We start from the raw sequence: 21393 nt of genomic DNA, 5'->3' as shown, positions 1-21393 counted from the left end.
CCTGTTCATACTGGTTTGGTCCCTGCCACCAAGTGCTCACATTCACAATACATGCAAGCACATCAGCAGATACCTTTGCAACCATCTGCAAGCTCTGCAAGTTCACATAAGTATAAAGTCACCCTTTATGCTGTGCTACATACCAATAAGAGGTCAGAACCTCAAAAACCCTACAAAACACCAAAAGGTGAGTAACAAAAATCAGTTTAGAGGAAACGATAACGGTCCTAACACAGAACCCTGAGGAACTCCTACATAAAGACACAGCTATATCATTTTAGAGCCTGAACTCACCTCAGGTCTCTTCTTTTGGCGAGCTCCTCAGCTGGGATAGTCCATGGAAGGTTTTGAGGGAGGCATGCCAAAGCTTCTTCTGAAAACTCTGAGAAATCTACATCATACTCAATCAGGATTCCCTCCGTCTCTGGCTCAATTTCACCTGCTTGGCCTAACGATTTAGCCAGTCGCCTGCATTCAGAGAGGGAGGTTTGGTGGGTTTCAGTTTATCAGAAAAGGGTCTCGAACAATAATGCTAGTTTAAAACAACTATCGTACTTTATACTTTTATAAAAGACAAAACAAGCAGAACAAAAGCAATATTTTACAAATTTCAGGTGAAGCCATCAGAGACGGCATTTTATTATGCAAAGTACGCACATCATATTACTTGTAAGCACATGATTGTTTTGTGATATTAAATGCTGCACAACTGCTGCTGTACATACCTGGCATGTACAGGGAAATTCACTCAAAAGAGGCCCTGAATATTCTGCAATAACTCTCTCTAGGATGAAGCAATCTAAACAAAACAAATGTGCAATGAGCTACTCTGTATATGGACCTTCAAGCAAGCCAGAATGCCCCTGTGTCGGAGTGATAAGGAAGGCACAATGGACTAGCCTGGGTTTGGCGGTTACCAGGAGACGGTACTGGTCTGACTGCATTGTGCCAAGTGTAAAGTTTGGTGGAGGGGGGATTATGGTGTGGGGTTGTTTTTCAGGAGTTGGGCTTGGCCCCTTACTCCCAGTGAAAGGAACTCTTAAAGCTTCAGCACCAAGAGATTTTGGACAATTTCACGCTCCCAACTTTGTGGGAACAGTTTGGGGACGGCCCCTTCCTATTCCAACATGACTGCGCACCAGTGCACAAAGCAGGTCCATAAAGACACGGATGAGCCAGTTTGGTGTGGAAGAACTTGACTGGCCTGCACAGAGTCCTGACCTCAACCCCATAGAACACCTTTGGGATGAATTAGAGCGGAGACTGAGAGCCAGGCCTTCTCGTTCCAACATCAGTGTCTGACCTCACAAATGTGCTTCTGGAAGAACGGTCAGAAATTCCCATAAACACTCCTAACCCTTGTGGAAAGCCTTCCTAGAAGAGTTGAAGCTGTTATAGCTGCAAAGGGTGGGCCGACATCATATTAAACCCTAAGGATTAAGAATGTGATCTCACTCAAGTTCATATGTGTGAAGGTAGACAAGCCAATACTTTTGGAAATACAGTGCATGTAGCTTCTTTTTTTTTGGTTCAGATTGCTTCATCCTAATGGGAGTTAGAACAGAATATTCAGGGCTTCTTTAGAGTGAATCCCTGTACTATGTATATGTAAAGTATGTACCAGAAAAAAAACGCAATTTCCTTCCGGGGATCAATAAAGTTCTATATATCTAAAATAACTATTAAGTACCACACATTTACTTATTAAGTATCAAGTATGTACCGTACCGTAAAATTAAGTGAAACCTCAATATCCGTATGGGCTGATACTTGACCCCTTAACATTCCAGGCTTATTACATTCTAAGGTCTATTCATTTACTACATGGACTTCAATGCAAACTAATGGAGCTTTTCGTAGGTTCAGTTTAAGTGACCCTTATTAGTCCCACAATGGGGAAATTTCACCTTTGCATTTAACCCATCCATGAAGTGAAACACCAGATACACACGAGTGAACACACACACACTAGGGGGCAGTGAGCACACTTGCCCAGAGCAGTGGGCAGCCCAATCCTCAGCGCCCGGCGAGCAGTTGAGGTATTAGGTGTCTTGCTCAAGGACACCTCAATCATGTGCTGTCGGCTCTGAGGATTGAGGAGCCCACAACTGCCCCAACACTTCTACAAGTGTGTACGTGTTAAAAGTTTCAATATCCCATAGAGCAATTATGTCATCTCTGCTGTTAATGGATTCCAGCTCCAATTCAGGTACGTACCCTTCTGCGAAGGTGTTGTCGTAAGGCCAGTGCGTTATCCTGCAGATGAAGAGCGTGTTAGCGTAATCCCCAGGCCGAGAGGGAAAGTCTGGGGGGCAATCGGTCAGCGGAACATTCACTCTGGGAACTCGATGATCAGCAGGAGAGAACATGGCAAAATGCTTGTCTGGGAGGAATTTTATAAATCCTGAAGCTGCTCTTGAGTGCTTTTCCTCAACAATATAAACCACCTGAAATGAAACATGTAAGGCTCTCAATGACGTGGGAGCAAGTCATGGAGTATTATACACTGCAAAATGAGTCAAACAACTAGAATTCACTTAGCCTTATTCCGATACATCAAAATAATTCTGTCCACTTTTGTTTACATTCATTAAGATACAGCAATGTTACATCATTTTCCATGGTAGGACCTGTTCAAGCATAGGTCAAGATAAATCCAAACTACAAACCAGTGACTAATCCTGATCCACTGAATCAGAACAAAACATTTAGTCTTATTAATGAATTATGTTGGCACGTAATGTATCTGCTCTACACAAACACAGACACTGAGCCCTAACACCTTTCATAATGGACAAATTAAACAAGACGAGAACGTTCTTGGTTTAAGCCCTTTAGCTTCATATACATGACTGACTTCAACACTGAATTTAAGGAGCTGGACTACCTTGAAGTAAAATAAACACAGCAAGCCTTTTCAAACAAATAATTTACCTTTCCTGTCCTCTGAACAGTCTTTTCTGCTGTAGAGCCAGGCGTACTGCATACACTGGAGTGTTTTCCATTTTTTGGAGTGGCAGGAGCTGAAACAAATCGGGGGACAGAGAGAGACAAATGCTGAATGTGAAATGAGGAGAGTGACCAAGTAGGTGCAGGATTCACACAGCATCTCGGAGAGCGAGTTGGACTGGGTTCTCTATGGTACTTTAGGTTAAATAGTGCTTTGCTGATTGATTTGACCATCAGGTCCCATTAGCCACACTTATTAAACTAAAACAGCAGAAGTTCACAGTCTAAAATAACGTGTTATGCCCATTTTTGCAGCCACCTTACATCAGATTGATTTTTATTTGTTTGTGATTTTTACTTTTTACCACGGTACTGGAGATTGACTGGACCACAGTAGACTTTTCAACACAATTGCTGAGTCAAACTGGACCACAGGAGACATTTCACCACAGCAGAAGTATGACAGACATTTTGGGCTAATCCTACCTCTTAGCCATGTAAATGCTGATGGTCAGAAATGGGGTTCCCAGTCCTGGTCCTGCAGAGTTTAACTCCAACCCTAATCTAAAACACCTGATCCAGATCATGAAGGCCTTTCATAGGCCTGTGAATAATAGACGTATTTGTGTTGCAACGAAACTCTCCAGGGTGGTAGATCTCCAGGACCAGGGCCAAGCACCCCTTTTGTAGAACAATCAAGACACAAGAAATTGACACTTTCTGTGCTTTTTAGCAGAGCGAAGAAAGGGGTCATTCAAGGCTGCTACAACGATTCATTAAGGCGTACCAAAAGAATGGCTCATTCATTCAATCAACACAATCAGGTCTTTCAGCGCTCCCTTCAGTTTCCACATGCCTGATTGAGGCAGACTCTGTGGAATCTTCTCACTGTTGTGTTTTACGGTGTTTAATGATTTAATCTGTGGATATTTTTGGAAGGCAGGTATGAACAAATATTTCTGGGTCCCGCAGCAAATAACAGAAAGAGAGACATTTCTACATCCTCCCTCAAGCTCCGGCTGTTTAGTCATCAGCGAGGGGCTCAGCGCACTGCCATCAACCGAGCAATCCCAGCGTAAACACCGAAACCCACGCCAGACTGCAGTCAGAAACCGGCCCTCATCACTGATATCCCTGACCTTCGGCATGTTGGAGCAGTTTAATTGATTGCAAGGACGTTTCTGGAACCTTTGGACGGATGAGTCAGCGCTGAGCTCATAACGAGATTTACAGTGTTTCATAAAACTGACTGGACGTCAATACAAACAATGACCACATACAACAACTCTGTATTAATGCACCAAGTTATTCAAGGGCTTTTAATCACACAACTTTCCTCCGTCATATTCTTTCCACTGAGGTCTATGTTTTTAAACCGGTTATGCATTTCATTCTGACCTGACCATTTCCAGCCTCTCCTTAAACAGGCCGTTTTTGTTACTGTGCCTTTTAGACTGATGTGAGTAAACGAGCTCTGAGCTGATTCTTATTGGTTGCCCACATTCAGAAAGCAGATAGACCGAAACACTCTTTATAACTTCAGTGTGAGTGGGCGGGGCTAAACTGCTGTTGGCTGAATACTGAAAACTGGGTCTGGACCAGAATTTTCGAGTATTCACATATTCGTTCGTTGGGTCACGGTCCACAGCACAACGTGAGCGCCTGACATCCGGCACACTCCAGACCGTGAACATCATGCTAATGAGGTGATAGAGCATGTATACCAAACATGACAGCAAACAGCGTACCGCCGTACTGGACCCTCACGGGGGCTGTGATGTTTGACCTTTGTACCTCCAGTTAGACCACCTCAGTGAAAGACTGGTTAACCTGAGCACACACTGTGCACTCAGACTGTAGTCCATCTGTTGCTCTGAAACTCTGTTACCCTGTTCTTCAGTGGTTAAGATCCCCATGGACCCTCACAGAGCAGGTACTATTTGGGTGGTGGATCATTCGCAGCACTGCAGTAACACTGATGTGGTGGTGGTGGTGTGTTAGTGTGTGTTGTGCTGGTGCGAGTGGATCAGACACAGCAGTGCTGCTGGAGTTTTTCAACACTGTGTCCACTCACTGTCCACTCTATTAGACACTCCTACCTTGTCAGTCCACCTTGTAGATGTAAAGTCAGAGACGACAGTTCATCTGCTGCTGCACAGTTTGTGCTGGTCATCCTCTGGTCCTTCAGTGGTCACAGGACGCTGCCCAGCAGGATGCTGCCCAGCAGGACGCTGCTGGCTGGATATTCCTGGTTGGTGGACTGTTCTCAGTCCAGCAGCGACACTGAGGTGTTTAAAAACTCCAGCAGCCTGCTGTGTCTGATCCACTCAGACCAGCGCAACACACACTAACACACCACCACTACCACGTCAGTGTTACTGCAGTGCTGAGAATGATCCACCACCCAAATAGTACCTGCTCTGTGAGGGTCCATGGGGGTCCTGACCACTGAAGAACAGGGTAACAGAGTATCAGAGAAACAGATGGACTACAGTCTGTAACTGTAGAACTACAGAGTGCAGCTATACAGTAAGTGGAGCTGATAAAGTGGACAGGGAGCGTAGAAACGAGGAGGTGGTCATGATGTTACGCCTGATTGGCGTTTATGCACATGTTAGTTCCATTGCATGCGGGACATTTTGGCAGCGGAGTTCCATATATGGACTGGACTGACTGGTACCTTTGAGACTTTAATGAAAGGAAATTAAACTTTAAATTTTAATGGCATGTTTAGAAACTCTAAACTACTACACTACACTACTACACACTACTAGCGTGTCCATCAACCTCTTTATTTCAAAGAACTGAGAAAAATATGTACAGGGACATAATATGTCCTTCAAAAGTAACCGCACTGCCCATAGTGTAATCGTTGACCGCTGTCTTAGTTAGCAACTACAGCCTACTGTTAATGAATGAATGAATGACTTCACTGGCGTAAAAGTTGTTACCTGCACTGATTACCAACAATAAATTAATTTATCTACAGGACACTGGTGTATTTTATCAGATCAAATCTTGCGGCCGTTTTACTAAAGCATTAGTCCACTGAAGGGCTTGTTAGTGATTTCAATCCACAAAAAACAAAGCCTACACTGGATTAGTGCTTTACTAATGAGCACTATGGGAATTCCCCATGTGAGTGATACACAGTCATGTGTTTCTTTTTTGGACATATGTGGACATGAAACAATTTATATTGCCTTTATTCATCAACCCAGGGCGTACTTTTTCGAATGACCACAACTCCTGTACCAGAATAAGCTTTGAAAGCTATGGAACTTAAAACGAAAAAAACAAACAAACAAAAAAAACCCAACGAAAGCACCCCGGCCAACGCTGTACTGTCAAATCTGATCATAAGGTTTTACTCTTCATCAGTTTGATCAAACTCATGTCTGGTGTGCATGTCTGTGCACGTCTGAGTGCAACAGCTCAACAACATGAAAAGATGCTTGATTTGTGGTTAATTAACCAAAACAATCATCAATATCTTCTATAATACCAATAATAAGAATAAACACAGAAAATAACACAAGTAGTTTGTGCGCACAGCAATCTAATATAAACGTAGATGTACTTATTTTACATCCACACTGGTATAAATCATTTGTCCTGCTGTCGGGACAAAACCTTGTATCTCCACATTTTATTGTTTTTTAGTTTTTAACATAGTTTGCAAATTCCTGCAGTCCTTAACATTGTGTGTGAATTTCATGAAAAATGGACGAGAAGAAATGGCCCAAAATTGCTTGGAAAAAATTCTGGTTCCATTGACTTACTTTAAAAGTAAAGCAGGTTTGTTCCTTCTCCTGTAAAATTACCATTTTGGAGATACAAGTTTTTTTCCCTACAGCAATGATAAAATGCTGTAACTACTGCATGTTCTATTTAAACTTTTACAGCCGTTAAACTCTTACATCTACAGTATTTGGCTGACGCTCTTATCCAGAGCGACTTACAATTTGATCTTTTTTTTTTTTACCCAAGAAGGTGAAGGTAGTGTTAGGAGTCTTGCCCAAGGACTCTTATTGGTATAGTGTAGGGTGGTTACCCAGGCGGGGCATTGAACCCCAGTCGCCAGTGTAGAAGGCAGAGGTGTTACCCACTACACTAACCAACCACATATTACACTGTGGTTGTTTTATTCGACCGACTACGGCCACAAAATAAACAACACAGAAACCAGCTAGTGTCATACACTACAATTGTTTTAGGAAAATAATCACACTACACAATCACATCATCCTACAGTATTTGAAAAATACCTGTTTAATTCTTTCCAGAAGCCATTATTTTAACACCAGAAAATTTGGCCAGTAGGGGGAGCAGTGCACAAAATATCAAACTCCATGCATCAGCACAACTATTGGCTCAGGAGCCACTGAATGCTGCCATTTTATTGTCCCCACAGAAACATCTGCATGAATTAGAGCAAGCTTCATGTAAAAGATATGTAAATGAGGTGCTGGCACTTGATTTCACTCACTGACATTTGTGCTCAAGCCTCTGCTGGATTCAATGGCATAGGAAAGAATCGGACACAGCGCAGTTCGTCCATCGTTAAAGATCTGTGCTTCTTTTTACGCAACTTTGACGGTTAAAAGCCAATATGATTAAGATGTGCTAATAACACACTCAGTGTATGTAATTCATTTTATAAATGACCATTTTCCAACCGCTCTCCATTCCTTATAGTACAACAGACTGTGTCATTAAGACCCCCCAGGACCTCCTGTATTTCACACCTTGATTGTTAATAATTTATTAATTACACTATGAAGGAGCTGAAGCCCCTGATGAAATGCTATGTTCACGTTACAAGCCTCGTTACTTAAATTGGATTTTTTTTCTCAAATCCGATCTCTCAGACACGGCGATTCACACTGGTTTAAGTCAGTGACTCAAATCTGTCATTAATGTGAAGAACCAGTGTCCTGAAATGTCCCTCATGAGCTCATCCTGCTCAGTAACGTCACGTGACTGAATCACTGCATCATCAGCACAAATTAACAAGCAGAACGAGCTTCGCTGAGAAGATCATTAACTCTGATCAGCTCTCAGCTTCATTATTAGAGCCAGATGAAGGAGAAAAAGGTGAGATGAGCTGCTTTTCCACCGTTTACAGGCTTTAACGTCTGTTTGGTGCTGCTGCCAGAGTAATGATGGCACAGCGGAAAAAAGCACATGAATTCCAATCCGAGTGTCACATTAAGGTCACATGGCCACGAACCAGATATGTATGTGATCTAGGACCAGATAAGAAAGTGGCTCAGGTCTGATTTGAAAAGATCAGATTAGCATCTCCACACAGCCCTGAAAACATCAGATCTGAGTCACATTAGGGCAAAAAATCAGATTTTTGCCACTTTAACCTGGTAATGTGAATGTAGCCAAAAATTCCTGGTACCTTTGCTTTGCAGACTGACAGACTCCAGTTTACGGATCAGCTCCCCCTGCTCCTCATCAACCTGGGCCTCCACTATAACATCTGGACTGCTGGGGTCTCCAGCCCGTTCCTGACCTGCTGGACCTTTACCTGCAGGAGTCGGTTCACATTCCTCTCCGTTCACCACCTACAAACATATCAACACAACACATTACGATCACTTCCACTGAGCGTTTCTGATAGTCTAATTTACCATACTGTGTGTCATCATTACATAATTGTCCTGCTATTTATTCATTCAGTCTGTATCTCTCACCATGTACCCTCACAACACATTCTTAGGTCAGTCCTTTTCTTAGGCCAAAAATAATGGGGGGTGGTGGGTATTGGGCATATAATTGAGTGAGTATAGGGGCGTTTGCGATATTCTGTATATATTAAACAGAAAACAGGATATCTGGAAAAATTTGATATTCAAAAGAATTAATAAATAAATGTAAAACAGCATTACTTCCAATAATAGAACGCTTTATTCTTTCCCCTTATGCTGGCTTTACATGAAACCTCAACGCAACTCATTGCATGCTGTGAGCTGCTTTCAGTATAATTACCCATGGCTTGGGGGCGCTGTGTCAGTAAAACACGTCCGAGGTGGGATCTCAGGTCCACAGTGGGCAACACTGCATGAAAGCCCTGGTTCTCAACAACACAGACCAGACCCAAATCCTTGGCAAGTGCTGGCAACCCTTGCTTGAACATTTGAAGACGAATGGACTTGTTTGCATTTATAAGTGGAGCAGTCGGTTACGTTAAATCTGCAACGAGAGACTGTCCAACACTAAAAAGCGAAGATGTCGGCATCTCTCTCAAATTTTCCCGTTCCACCTTAAATAGTGCCGTGTTTACATTCTGGTGCCTCAGGCAGAGTTTAAGGTGGAACGGGAAACAGTCAAACGCTGAGAGACATTTTACAAGAAACTATCTTGTAAAATCAACGATTTGAGGAGAATCTTCCTGGCACAGATGGGAGGAAAGCGGCTACAGCTGAAGCTTAAAGCAGAGCAAAGTAAGTCTGTTACGTTCAGATATTTTAGCCTATAGTAGGACATTAGCACACACTGAGACATACTGGGCATTAACTGTTGGGGCTTCCAAGGTGGTTTGACTTTTGTTGAACTAAATATTAGATGCCGCACCACGCAGCTAACAGCCAAATATAAAGGCTGAACACAACACCCTGTCTGGGTGTAAATCCAGTACTTCATGGTGTATGCAGTGCAGCACACCAGGGAGCCTTTTGAGCTTCAGCCTGAGTTTCTGCTGTTTATTTCAATTTAACTGACAATCCAATCATTCAGAAAAGTAGCTTAACTGAAACTGTAACGAGAATAGAATTAAAATCTAAGACATTCATACAAATATAACAATCAGCCAAGATTATCGTTTTTTTGGTTGTTGTTTAACCTTAATTTTTAACCTCTTACTGCTGGTACTGGTCACTAAACCGTCCCTACACCAGAGCTTGAATTAAAGCGGTTTCCCACCTCACCCCCGCTGATAGACGTCTCACTAAATGTCATCTTTAGGATATCTGACTCATCTCTTGGAACAAATGAACCCATCATCACCACCACAACCCTGTCCAAAAAGAGCTGTTTCTTCATATCAATCACATCTCAGAGTTACTGAAACAGATCTGGGGGAAGGTTTTTAATTTGTGAATCTCACCTCACCTGTAAGTGTCAGCTCACCTTAAATGACTGATCTCAGTATGGCTGAGTGTTTGTGCCGCTGGGCTGGAAAAGGGTTCGTTTCCTTCTGCTTTAATTACGCTTATTTACAAAACCTCTCCTGACACAACCTGCCCCGCAGCAGCGCAGCACTCGCGCCTACACACCTGAGCTCACGGCAGGAACCTTCTAAAATAAACAGGCGACACGCAAGGCGTGTCTGACGGCTACTGATGACTGCGCAAAATATGAAACACTCACTCAAACCGCACGATTAAAGGAACGCTTCACTGGAAAAAAGAAAACTTTTACACGTTTGGTGTCTGATGTTCACGTCTTTAGTTTTAGCTCTGGAGCTTTGAGGCTTATATCCCACCATTAGTTTGGTGCTAAATGCAGTTTGAAGGCTGGAGGCCGAATGGGCAGAGATAACCGCTTTATAAGTAAATGAGTTGGTTGGTTCAAAAATATGTAAAAACTAATGAAAATAAAAATAGCAATTAAATTGTTTGTTTACATGGAAAGATTTCCTCCAACCTGACTGAATACAATCTGATTACAGATTAAGACTGAGGTGTTTATTCTCACTCTACTCAACAATCTGATTTACATGCTCAGCACAAGTAATCAGATCTAAAATTAGATGCATGTGTGGAGAACCACTCGGTGTAGACGTCATCAGGACAACCAGCATCACGTGAGGTCCAGTCAGAGTGAGATGAGCAGCAGTGAGCAGTGCTTGTGTTTTTAACTGCTTTAAAATGACGTCAGACTCACGAAAACGTCCTTCACGTGTCCTTTTTCAAGAAGGCCGAGAGGAAGACGTCTTGGTCTGAGACAAATAAGCTGAACGTCCGTCCCACCGCCGTCTTTTAAAGATCAGAGCATGAACTTCGTCTCCTCTGCAGACCAGTTTCAGCTCCGCTGTGTTGAACGGTATGAACTCTCACTGCAACACGACGTGAGCGTAGAAACAAGGAGGTGGTCAGAATGTTATGGTTGACCAGTGTATTAATGGCGGCTCCGCAGAGCGACAGTAATCAAAAGGCCAAACACTGCCTCATATACTGACTGTTTCCTCATATACTGACTGCACAGAGAGTGATATACAACACAGGAAGTAAACAAAACACACAAGTGATTTCCCTCCAGGACTCTCAATTTTAGTGGGAATGCATCTGGAAAGTGTTTGGCCTCCAATGGTCAGGTCAAGTTAAGGAATGCCCAGAGGTATTTTGACAAAATGCGTCCCTGCCGGTGTGAACACAGAGTTACTGACACTCGGAAATCACAGTTAGAAAGCTCAGCTAAACAGTCCTAAATGTTCGGCTACTCCAGATCGGCCTTGACCCAAAGGCTCCGCTCACAGTGAAGGACTGCCGCTTTAAGAACTGACAGTTTAAGAGAGAAACGGACGAGTGTGAGTGAGGCGCATGCTGGAACAGGACGCAGATGCCACGGGTGATTTAATCCATGATTTGATTACATAAAGCAGCGTTATTTTCTTTTTTCTGGGAAACTGCAGTAGGGCACACTGTTCCAGGCTTTGACAGTCGGAGCTCTTTTAAGCAGGGTGGAAAACCATCAGTGAGACAAATGAGGAGCCTGAACGAACAGGCAGGACTAAACCGATGTGAAGACTCTGTCAAAGAGCTGCGAAACCAAGGCGGCTGCCTCCAACATTTACTGTCCATAAGTCAGTGAAGATACCTACAACCAAAGGTATTGATGCATCACGATGTTGCCCCGATACAGTCAGCCCACTGCTAGCTGTTTGTAAGGATTTAGCTGTGTTAGTTAACTCGGAAGCATGGAAAGTGGAGTGTCCGGACACTCTGTGGCAGCACGAAGCCAGGTTCGGTCAGGAATCACAACCCAAATGTTAAGAAGAGTCATTTTGTCCTTCCAACAAAAATCGACCTCGAGAGCCTCAACATTTAATGTCCAGTATGTCTCAGCGTGCACTGACGTTCTAGTACAGGATAAAAAATAAAAATGCGGACTCACTTTACTCTGCGTTAAGCTTTAGCTCAGTTACAGCTGCTTTCCTCCCCTTTCCATCGGGAAACTTTTCCTCAGGAGCAGCTTATTGTAAAATATCTCTCATCGTTTGGCTGTTTTATGAGGCTGAAGTAGCTTCTTATTCTCTAGCTTCTTGTTCGAATTTTCCCGTTCCACCTTAAATTCGCCGAATGTAAATGTGGAATGGGAAAATTCTAAACAGAAGCGACTTCATCTCCGCAACTTTGTAGAGTTTGACAGTCTCTCATTGCAGGTTTAACTGCGCTGCTTATAAATGCGAACAAGTCCATTCGTCTCCAGATGTTCGTCTTAAATCTCTTTGCCTTTTCGTAGCTACTAGCCAGGCGAGAGTGCGTTGCTATGTGACCTGCAGTCTGCACGCCAGTTCTCAGTCGTTGAAAACTAGGTCTTTCGCACTATGGTGCACACTTTGGAGCCGAGATACAGCGACCCGTCTCGAAGATATTTTACTGATGCAGCGACCATCCCCTACCCTGAATCGTAATCGAATCATGAGGTGCCTAAAGATTCCCACCCCTACTTCATATGTTCCCAAAGCATCTGAAAATCAGAGAAAAATGCGAGCAGCTTATTTGGAAAAATCAGACTGTCCCAGTGAAGCTTCCAGAGAAAACTCAGGATAGCACTGCTCATTTTCCAGAGAACTGTTTTGTAAATCTTACATAGAAGCAGGTGGGGTTTGCCACCAAACCTACATTGCAGCCAGACACTGTTGCATCCTTTTATCCTGGGGACACAGCGAGTACGAGCCACCTGGCTAGTTTCTTTTTCTTGTGTTGTACTTGTAACTGTCTCACAGACATGTTTCATGTGGTCCATGAGGCGCACACGGTAATTGTCTCTTATTTCTTTGTATTGTGTATGTTGATGTGTCTGTACACGAATAATGTGATACGTTTTCAAAAGGTTTGTGATTTCCTCACATTTCTGTTGTGCTAAGGTGTTTTCTACCTCTATCTACAGACACCAGCTTGAGAGACTTTGAAGGAAATCCTTAAAAGAACTATTTGAACTTTCTAAGTTGTTATTTTCTTGTAGTTTTCACGGTGTCTGCTGATGAAAGAGAGAGAGAGAAAAAAATAAATCTTCAAAAGACATCTGTACGAAGCGTGGCCATTAATTCATTGGACCAGTGTAGCTACAGTACTCGTTGACAAACCTATGAAGCTGAAGTCGCTTCTCATTTACCAGCTTCTTATTCGAATTTCTCCGTTCCAGCTAAAATCGTGCAGCAGTTACGAGAAAATGTGAACAAAAAGGCTCGAGGCGCCAGAATATCACTGCTCAAAAAGTTTGTCAGACAGCCACAATTGCTGAAATAGATGATGGCTATACTCATTATAACTCACAATGAAAAAATGATGACGTTCATGAAGAAAGTGTGTCATGACAAACATCGTCCTCATAAGCAGCTGGAACGCATTAGCAAGATAAATTCAGTGTGGTGTGCGCCCGCCCCCCCGACCACGACGGTGGCAGCGAGAGCCTGCCAGAGGGCCGGAGCTCCGCTGAGGGATGCGAGTGATGGCGGGAGGAACAGGACGGCGGGGCCGGCAACAAAAGGCATGGAGGCAAGAAGCAAGTCCTGAGCTACGTCTCCTTGTCTCCGCCCCCAAACTTGCAGCTCAGGCTTTGCGCTGCGTCCCCCACCCACTCGCGGCCCTCTCTCCGCCGTCCTCATCAGGGTCCGGGGCACACCACCGTTAGCTCATTCAAATGTGTACAGAACGTGAAGAAAGACACCTGACAGAAAGCCTGAAGGCAAAGGTGTAGAGCAACTTTTAAGGCATTATAGGAAATAACTTCTCTATATGTAACCTTGATTAGCAGAGAGGAGTTTTTAGGGGGTTCTCTGATGCCTGGATTAAGCATTTAAAGGGATGCGAGTGTTTCTGCCAACACTAATCAATCTGGTTTAATCATCTGTAAAGGATGTATCAGTCGGACATGGACTAAACCTCTGGACTCAGAGCAGACTGCAACATACAATAAATACCTTCCACTGCTCAGAAGGGAGAAGCTTCACCACCACCACGTCTCCGTTTAGAGCTCGATTACGGGCCACAACTCCGTCCAGGAAGATATCTGCTAACCCATCCTGAAATAAAACGATACCAAATGGCCTTAGTTCACTAAAGCACGGAAGGGCTGTCGAGATCATAGCAAACTGACTTGACAGCAGTTGTTTACATCTCTGTGATTAATGATTTGATTGACTTTTTTGTTGTTAATTATATGCAACTATTAAAGAACAAGCCTAAAGTTGCCAAATTAACCAATAAGCCATCTTGATTTATAGCTTTATTTACTCTCTCAAGCGTCTACATTTACACATAATCACGTAGAGCAAAGCTATGTTTGATTCTGAGACTGTAAATGTGAATAAACACACTTATACTGCTGGCGTACGAGCTGAAAATGTTAGAATCAGCTACACAGCTAATCAATAAACATTACTGAACTCTTCTCTAAACAGGTTACAGCGCCAAACACACGCTGGCATCAGCCCCACGGTGTGCCTCAATTAACTAAGACACTGCTTTCTTTTATTTCTATTTATTTATCTCACATTTCATTTGTTGCAGTATAATATGACTGGACTGTGAGCGACTGGGGGGCTCGCGGTCAGCTTGAATAACTGCCAGCATCTCGAATAACTGCGATTTGGTGATTCTGTAACGTAGTTGAGATGAGCCTAAAACAGGAGGACATGCTGAGCAGCTCACAACTCAGCAGTGATTTACCTTCATTAAAACATTTAGTTCATTTAAAAAGTCACTTTAAAGAGTCGGTACTCACAGGAGATGGAATAAACGCTTCGTGATAGTTCTTGGGGTTGATTCTCAGCGACCCCTGATAACGACAGAAACAGCAGAGTCAAGAAAAAGCACACAAAGTTCTCCGCTGCAGAGACTCGGACACAGACGTGCTACTGCGCTCATCAGCGCGTAAACAAAAATAGTGCCACTAATTAAACACAATGACTTCCAGCTGCAGGAGGCAGAACAGACTCACTCATCTGGCAGAGAGAGACAGAGAAATCCAGTGTTAGACTGCATTACTATACAGATTGACCATTAAAGGATCCCCATGTACACTTTCCTCATCTTGCTTTTCTTTTAGTGTCCAAGCTCCACTTATAATGTTTGTGTGTGTCTTTTTGTACTAAAACCAGTCATAATCCAATTCTACAAGACCTTTCCCCAACCTCTCTTTACCCCGTGCTGGTTTTTGTTATTGTGCCTTTACGGCTGACATAGGTAAACAAGCTCTCTTCTGATTGGCCGGGTCTCATTCAGAAAGCAGTCCAGGGTGACACACTCCTTATACTTCAGCATGAGTGTAGGCTGTTAGAAATAAAGGTTCTGTTCAGGTACATTTCTTCTTCATCAAGGTTCCCTCAAAGGTTCTACAGTGGTTTTAAGGTTTGACTGGGAAGCTTCAAGGTGAAAAGTTGGTATTTGTACCTTTTCATAAGCGAATGTTTTAAAACATAGCACAGTAGAGTAAAAGCCTGGAGGCGAGGCGAGGCGGGGTGTGTGGAGTCAGTCCAGCTTAGAACAGATCATTTCAGTGGATTACGGTTCAGTTATGTTCCCTGACTAAAGGTACTGAGATGGACCCCTGAGGGTCCCACCCCAGTGATAAGAGGGGCACTGACCCCGAGAGAGTTTAGCACCTTTATATGAGAGTGTAGGCTGAACAGGTGGATGTGTAAATATATGTAAAAGGACTGTTTTAAGTTAAGTGACACTTTTTTAATCCCACAAACGAAATTCCACCTCTGCATTTAACCCATGTGTGAAGTGAAACACCACACACACACACTAGGGGGCAGTGAGCACACTTGCCCAGAGTGGTGGGCAGGCCTATCCACAGCACCCGGGGAGCAGTTGGGGGTTAGGTGTCTTGCTCAAGGACACCTCAGTCATGGACTGTCTGTGCTGAGGATCGAACCGGCGACCTTCCGGTCACAGGGCCAGTTCCCTAAACTCCAGCCCACGACTTATCCAACAGTGGGTTTAACAGTGATTACATATGACATCAAACTATTATTGCAAAATTAGCGTGAAAATTTCAGTTTATTATGATGTAGGACCTTTAAAATGCATTTTACCAGAGAAATCTGTCCATTAAATGAACATTTACATCTACAGCATATTTACTGTCACATCACAAACTACTCTAAACAAAGACGAGTAAAATTACAATGTGTTAGATTTCTTTTACCATCAGGGAGCCCTCATTAGTATATACTGCATTGTTTTGTCATGATCTTGGCAAAAATATACTGGATCTTGTGATTATTACACAGTCAGAAAAATGTGTTTTATAAAGACGTCATTAATGGTTTTGCTGCCAAAAAAAATTTAAAACAGATTTTATGCCAATTAAACACATTAAATTTGCTATTTTATGTTCTGATTTTATTTCAGTGTCATCTCGTGTTTATAAGGATAATTAAGCTGTTCACAGATTGTTTTGATTCCTGCAGAGAGGATAATGTGAGTGGAGTTGAGGATGGGGCAGAGTGACCATCTCCCCAGAACAGGATCACAGAGAAAGAAGCAGCAGAGATAAATGACCTGAATGAGCTCTCCTCTCTTCAGTCCAGCAGAAACATCTCTGAGGGTCATGTAGTCCTCAAACACTCTCCTCCTTCCTCCTCGGTTCCTCCGGTTCTTACTGCCTGGAGAAGCTGCTGTAGGACCTACAGACACAGAGAGACAGAGAGCAGTTTAGACAGACAGAGCAGCTTTTCAGCTCCACAAACGGCCAAGCCCTCCATCTTCTCTTCAGTGCCAGCTTTGGATTTCCTCTTCTTCCTCCTCTTTTTCTTCTTCTTCTCTTGCTCCTCTCCATCATGATTGGTCAGAAAGTTGAGTCTGCCCCTGACTGGTGAGAAGGCTGTTCCCTGACTGGCCAGAGGGCTGAAGGTGTCCCCGACTGGCCAGAAGGCTGAAGCTGTCCCCAACTGGCCAAAGGGCTGAAGCTGTCCCCGATTGCCCAGAAGGCTGAAGCTGTCCCCGACTGGCCAGAAGGCTGAAGCTGTCCCCGACTGGCCAGAAGGCTGAAGCTGTCCCCGACTGGCCAGAAGGCTGAAGCTGTCCCCGACTGGCCAGAAGGCTGAAGCTGTCCCCGACTGGCCAGAAGGCTGAAGCTGACCTTGATTGGCCAGAAAGGTGCGATACTGATTAGCCAGAGGGCTGCCCCAATTGGTCAGAAGGTTGAGGCCACCCCTGATTGGTGAGAAGGCTCTTCCCCGACCAGCCCAGAAGGCTCAAGCTGTCCCTGACGGGCCAGAAGGCTCAAGCTGTCCTGGACTGGCCAGATTGGTGCCACACTGATTAGCCAGAGGGCCGCCCCTGATTGATCAAAAGGTTGAGGCCGCCCCCGATTGGCCAGAAGGCTGAAGGTGTCCCTGACTGGCCCAGAAGGCTGAAGGTGTCCCTGACTGGCCCAGAAGGCTGAAGGTGTCCCTGACTGGCCCAGAAGGCTGAAGGTGTCCCTGACTGGCCCAGAAGGCTGAAGGTGTCCCTGACTGGCCCAGAAGGCTGAAGGTGTCCCTGACCGGCCAGAAAGGTGCGACACTGATTAGCCAGAGGGCTGCCCCTGATTGGTGAAGCTGTCCCTGACCAGCCAGAAGGCTCAAGCTGTCCCTGACCGGCCAGAAGGCTCAAGCTGTCCCTGACCGGCCAGAAGGCTCAAGCTGTCCCTGACCGGCCAGAAGGCTCAAGCTGTCCCTGACCGGCCAGATTGGTGCCACACTGATTAGCCAGAGGGCCACCCCTGATTGATCAAAAGGTTGAGGCCAACCCTGATTGGTGAGAAGGCTGTTCCCTGTCTGGCCAGAGGGCTGAAGGTGTCCCTGATTGGCCAGAAGGCTCAAGCTGTCCCTGATTGGCCAGAAGGCTGAAGCTGTCCCTGATTGGCCAGAAGGCTGAAGCTGTCCCTGTTTGGCCAGAAGGTCGAAGCTGTCCCTGATTGGCCAGAAGGTCGAAGCTGTCCCTGACTGGCCAGAAAGGTGCGACACTGATTAGCCAGAGGGCTGCCCCTGACCGACCAGATGGTTGAGGCCGGCCCCTGATTGGTGAGAAGGCTGTTGGCTGACTGGTCAGAAGACTCTCCCTGACTATTCATAAGCTCAATCAGATGCTTATGATCCAAATCAAAGACCTGGAGCAGGTTAGGTGCGCAGTATAAGCCATGGTAACATAGCCCGGTAAAAAGTGGTTGACCAACAGAAACATTAAAGTTATCTGCTGTGTGGGACTGAGCCCGGGTCAAGGTTAAATCAGACTGGACCTGAAGGATCCTCTGTGTGTCGTTCTGTTCTACATTACCTTCACACTGCGGAGTTCTGTTTGTCTTCAGCGGAGTCTGCGGCTTTTCAGCTCCACAAACGGCCGAGCCCTCCATCTTCTCTTCAGTGCCAGCTTTGGATTTCCTCTTCTTCCTCCTCTTTTTCTTCTTCTTCTCTTGCTCCTCTCCGTCGTGCGGGCTGCAGGAGTCGCTGTCTGTGGGTCGGGACTGGACACTGGCCGCTTTCATGCATTTCGTGCTGTTTTGTTTCCTTGGCTGTTGTTTTGCGGGGGTCAGTCTGGTCGTGGGAGGCGTTTCTGACTCCGCGCTGCCGTCCCTGATAACACAGGGCTCTCTGTTCTGCCGTTTCACTGCAGCTGTGCAGTTTTTTCTCCGCGGCGTCTCGCTGCGCTGACCCGGCTGCCTGTTCACCGGTCCGGCGCTGTCCTCACTCTGACTGGCCTGCGGAAAGGACAGCAACAAGAAACAGAAAGTGATTATGGGCTTTAATGGTATACAGCAGCATAAAACCCCATGATAATCAGACTGTTTTAAATTCCGATCATTCTGAAAAGCATGTAGGATTAGAGTGCAGAATTATATCTCTTCCCCACAGATTAAATTACATTATTATTTTTCTGCCAAAATCCACAGGATAAGTGCTTTAAGCATCTCTCTCTCACCATTTTTCCATCACTGTTACTATTGGTGTTTTCCTCTGTCCCACCACCCCCTTCAAACTACTCCACAAAATTCCTTAATTCTACCAACATTAAAGCTTTGGATACAGTTCTGACTGGACCTGTACTGTCTGGATATGAAACGCATGTTCTATAAAGCTGTTGGAGATCACGACGACGATATGAGGAGCGATCAATTATTATTAAAATAGTACGCTGTGTAAAGAGAAACAAACCTCTAAATAACCCAATTAAAAAGTAAAATGAGTCAGTACTGAGATAAAGCACTAGCTCGTGGGATGGAAAACTTCGTTTTACTTCTAACAGCTTTTCTGTGTTTTTAAGTTTAAATCCATTTAAACCACCCCGTTATTTCCAAGTTTAAACGGTAAAAATTACAGATGTGCAAAGGGGTCTCAGACTTGTGGACTCCAATGTATTTATGCTTGTATTATGTGTGGTAGGACTGTATGACTACATCCTCGTTTCTACACTCACTGTCCAGTTTATCAGCTCCACTTACTGTATAGCTGCTCTCTGTAGTTCTACAGTTACAGACTGTAGTCCATCTGTTTCTCTGATACTCTGTTACCCTGTTCTTCAGTGGTCAGGACCCCCATGGACCCTCACAGAGCAGGTACTATTTGGGTGGTGGATCATTCTCAGCGGTGGTGGTGGTTTTAGTGTGTGTTGTGCTGGTCTGAGTGGATCAGACACAGCAGACAAAAGTGGCACGTTTGTCCAAGTCATTTTGGGCCGTTTCATTTGGTCCAATCATCGTGAAATTTACACACAATGTGAAGGACAACAGGCCTTTTCTCATTATATTAAAAACTGAAAAACGAGGCATGGAAATGAGGTTTTGTTCCGACTGCAGCGATGTACCTGCATCGAGTGCAACCGAACGTCCGGCTATCACACTATAAAGTCCTTCAAATATCATCGTTTATACGAACACCTCTGCGTTTTGTTCAAGACACGCTATGACGAAGGGAATCTTCCTACCGTCCCATCCCTGGTACAGAGCGAGTCGACGTGGGGCGACTCTGACCCGCTCTGATTCCTCCTCCGGTTCCGGTTTCCACACCTGCTGGCAGGTGAACTCTCGTTTTCGTCCCCCAGCTCCTGCTGTTTGGCGGGTTTGGCCCTGGACGGGCCGTTCTGGTGCTGATGCTGGACGTTCTGATCTTTGGGGGCTCTGTGGTGGTTCTTTTTCCTCTGTCGAGGTTTACTGCTGCCCTGTGAACTGGGGGAAGGCTCCATACTGTCTACAACAGAGAACGGAGACAAAACATTATTGATGTTCTCTATGAGACATATATGTATATATAAATTACCACCTAGTTTTCTGCCTATTTAACTACAAATTTGACCTGTGAATAATGTTTACTGCGAGTTATTCCAGTTTTAGTGAAGGGTAGTCTTGAGTCTGAGCCGTTAGACTCGATTAACAGTCGTGTTTTAACACAATAAAGCTAAGCAAGAGGCTAAACGTGGCCTCTTATTGGAACTCTCCGTTCCACCTTAAATGGTGCAGCAGTTACATTGTGCAGCAGTTACATTACACAATGTAACTGCTGCACCATTTAAGGTGGAACGGAGAGTTCCAATAAGCTCGTTCAGTTAGCATGTAGCTACTCTCCTTCAGCCGGTTTCTAACGGGTTTATCTCGCCTTTAACGCCCTAAATAACATCGTTAGAGCTCAAAACAAACTCCTTTCCCACAAAACCCACATTACAGAAGGAGACCCCGCTGATTTATCCACAATTCCCGCTCTGTTGTCTCTATTTTCAACCTTTCCTCGCCGACCCAGCTGCGTTTACCAGCGGCGTTTAGATTCCGGTTTAAATTCAACTCGCACTGTTGCATTTTGGGAAATGTAGTTTTTACACGCGATTCCGCGGTTTCCACGGAGACGCCTTTTCTATCCGTCCATTACACATTATAATCACTCCATTATACTTGAAGAAATACATTCAATTAAACTACAATTTACATAAATATTCTATTTATTTATATTTATTCGTCATTTTATTAGTTATTTTCAATAGACTTGTTCTTTAAGGGGAATTCCATCAAGTATTTTTTTTTATTATTATTTTAGACATGAATTGTAAACAGAGGGGTTTGGCCTGAAATGGTTCAGGCGTCTTTACAGTGGTGGTGATGGGAACCAGGCGTCGCCATGACTACAACACAGATATAGACAATTTATTTACTGCCCAGAACCACCAGAGAACCTACACGAGTCTTCTGAGTTTATATGGAATGTTGATGATGGAAAATAGTGGAAAATCT

At 44.3% G+C, this 21393-nt stretch overlaps 1 protein-coding gene across 3 annotated transcripts in view; it reads right to left on the bottom strand.

Annotated features, from left to right (window-relative positions):
* The window catches only part of dis3l2 (DIS3 like 3'-5' exoribonuclease 2), a 39596-nt gene extending 18651 nt beyond the window's left edge, over positions 1-20945 (bottom strand). The window contains exons 1-10 of one of the 3 annotated variants that reach the window (XM_017722945.2): positions 20829-20945; positions 20100-20362; positions 18456-18876; positions 16698-16822; positions 14911-14964; positions 14108-14209; positions 8360-8525; positions 2935-3023; positions 2218-2447; positions 295-468 (exon numbers count right to left, since the gene is read on the bottom strand). In XM_017722945.2, coding sequence (XP_017578434.1) covers positions 295-468; positions 2218-2447; positions 2935-3023; positions 8360-8525; positions 14108-14209; positions 14911-14964; positions 16698-16822; positions 18456-18876; positions 20100-20357 — 1619 coding nt within the window. In that variant the 5' untranslated portion in view covers positions 20358-20362; positions 20829-20945. The remainder of the gene's footprint in view (positions 1-294; positions 469-2217; positions 2448-2934; positions 3024-8359; positions 8526-14107; positions 14210-14910; positions 14965-16697; positions 16823-18455; positions 18877-20099; positions 20363-20828) is intronic. The other 2 variants (XM_017722944.2, XM_017722946.2) reach the window with 2 other exon arrangements.
* Between the last annotated feature and the right edge of the window lie 448 nt (positions 20946-21393).

The sequence above is a fragment of the Pygocentrus nattereri genome, chromosome 2, assembly GCF_015220715.1.
Source record: "Pygocentrus nattereri isolate fPygNat1 chromosome 2, fPygNat1.pri, whole genome shotgun sequence".
Classification (NCBI taxonomy): domain Eukaryota; kingdom Metazoa; phylum Chordata; class Actinopteri; order Characiformes; family Serrasalmidae; genus Pygocentrus; species Pygocentrus nattereri.
Note: the sequence above shows the minus strand (reverse complement) of the source record. Positions and strands in the feature narration are given on the sequence as shown.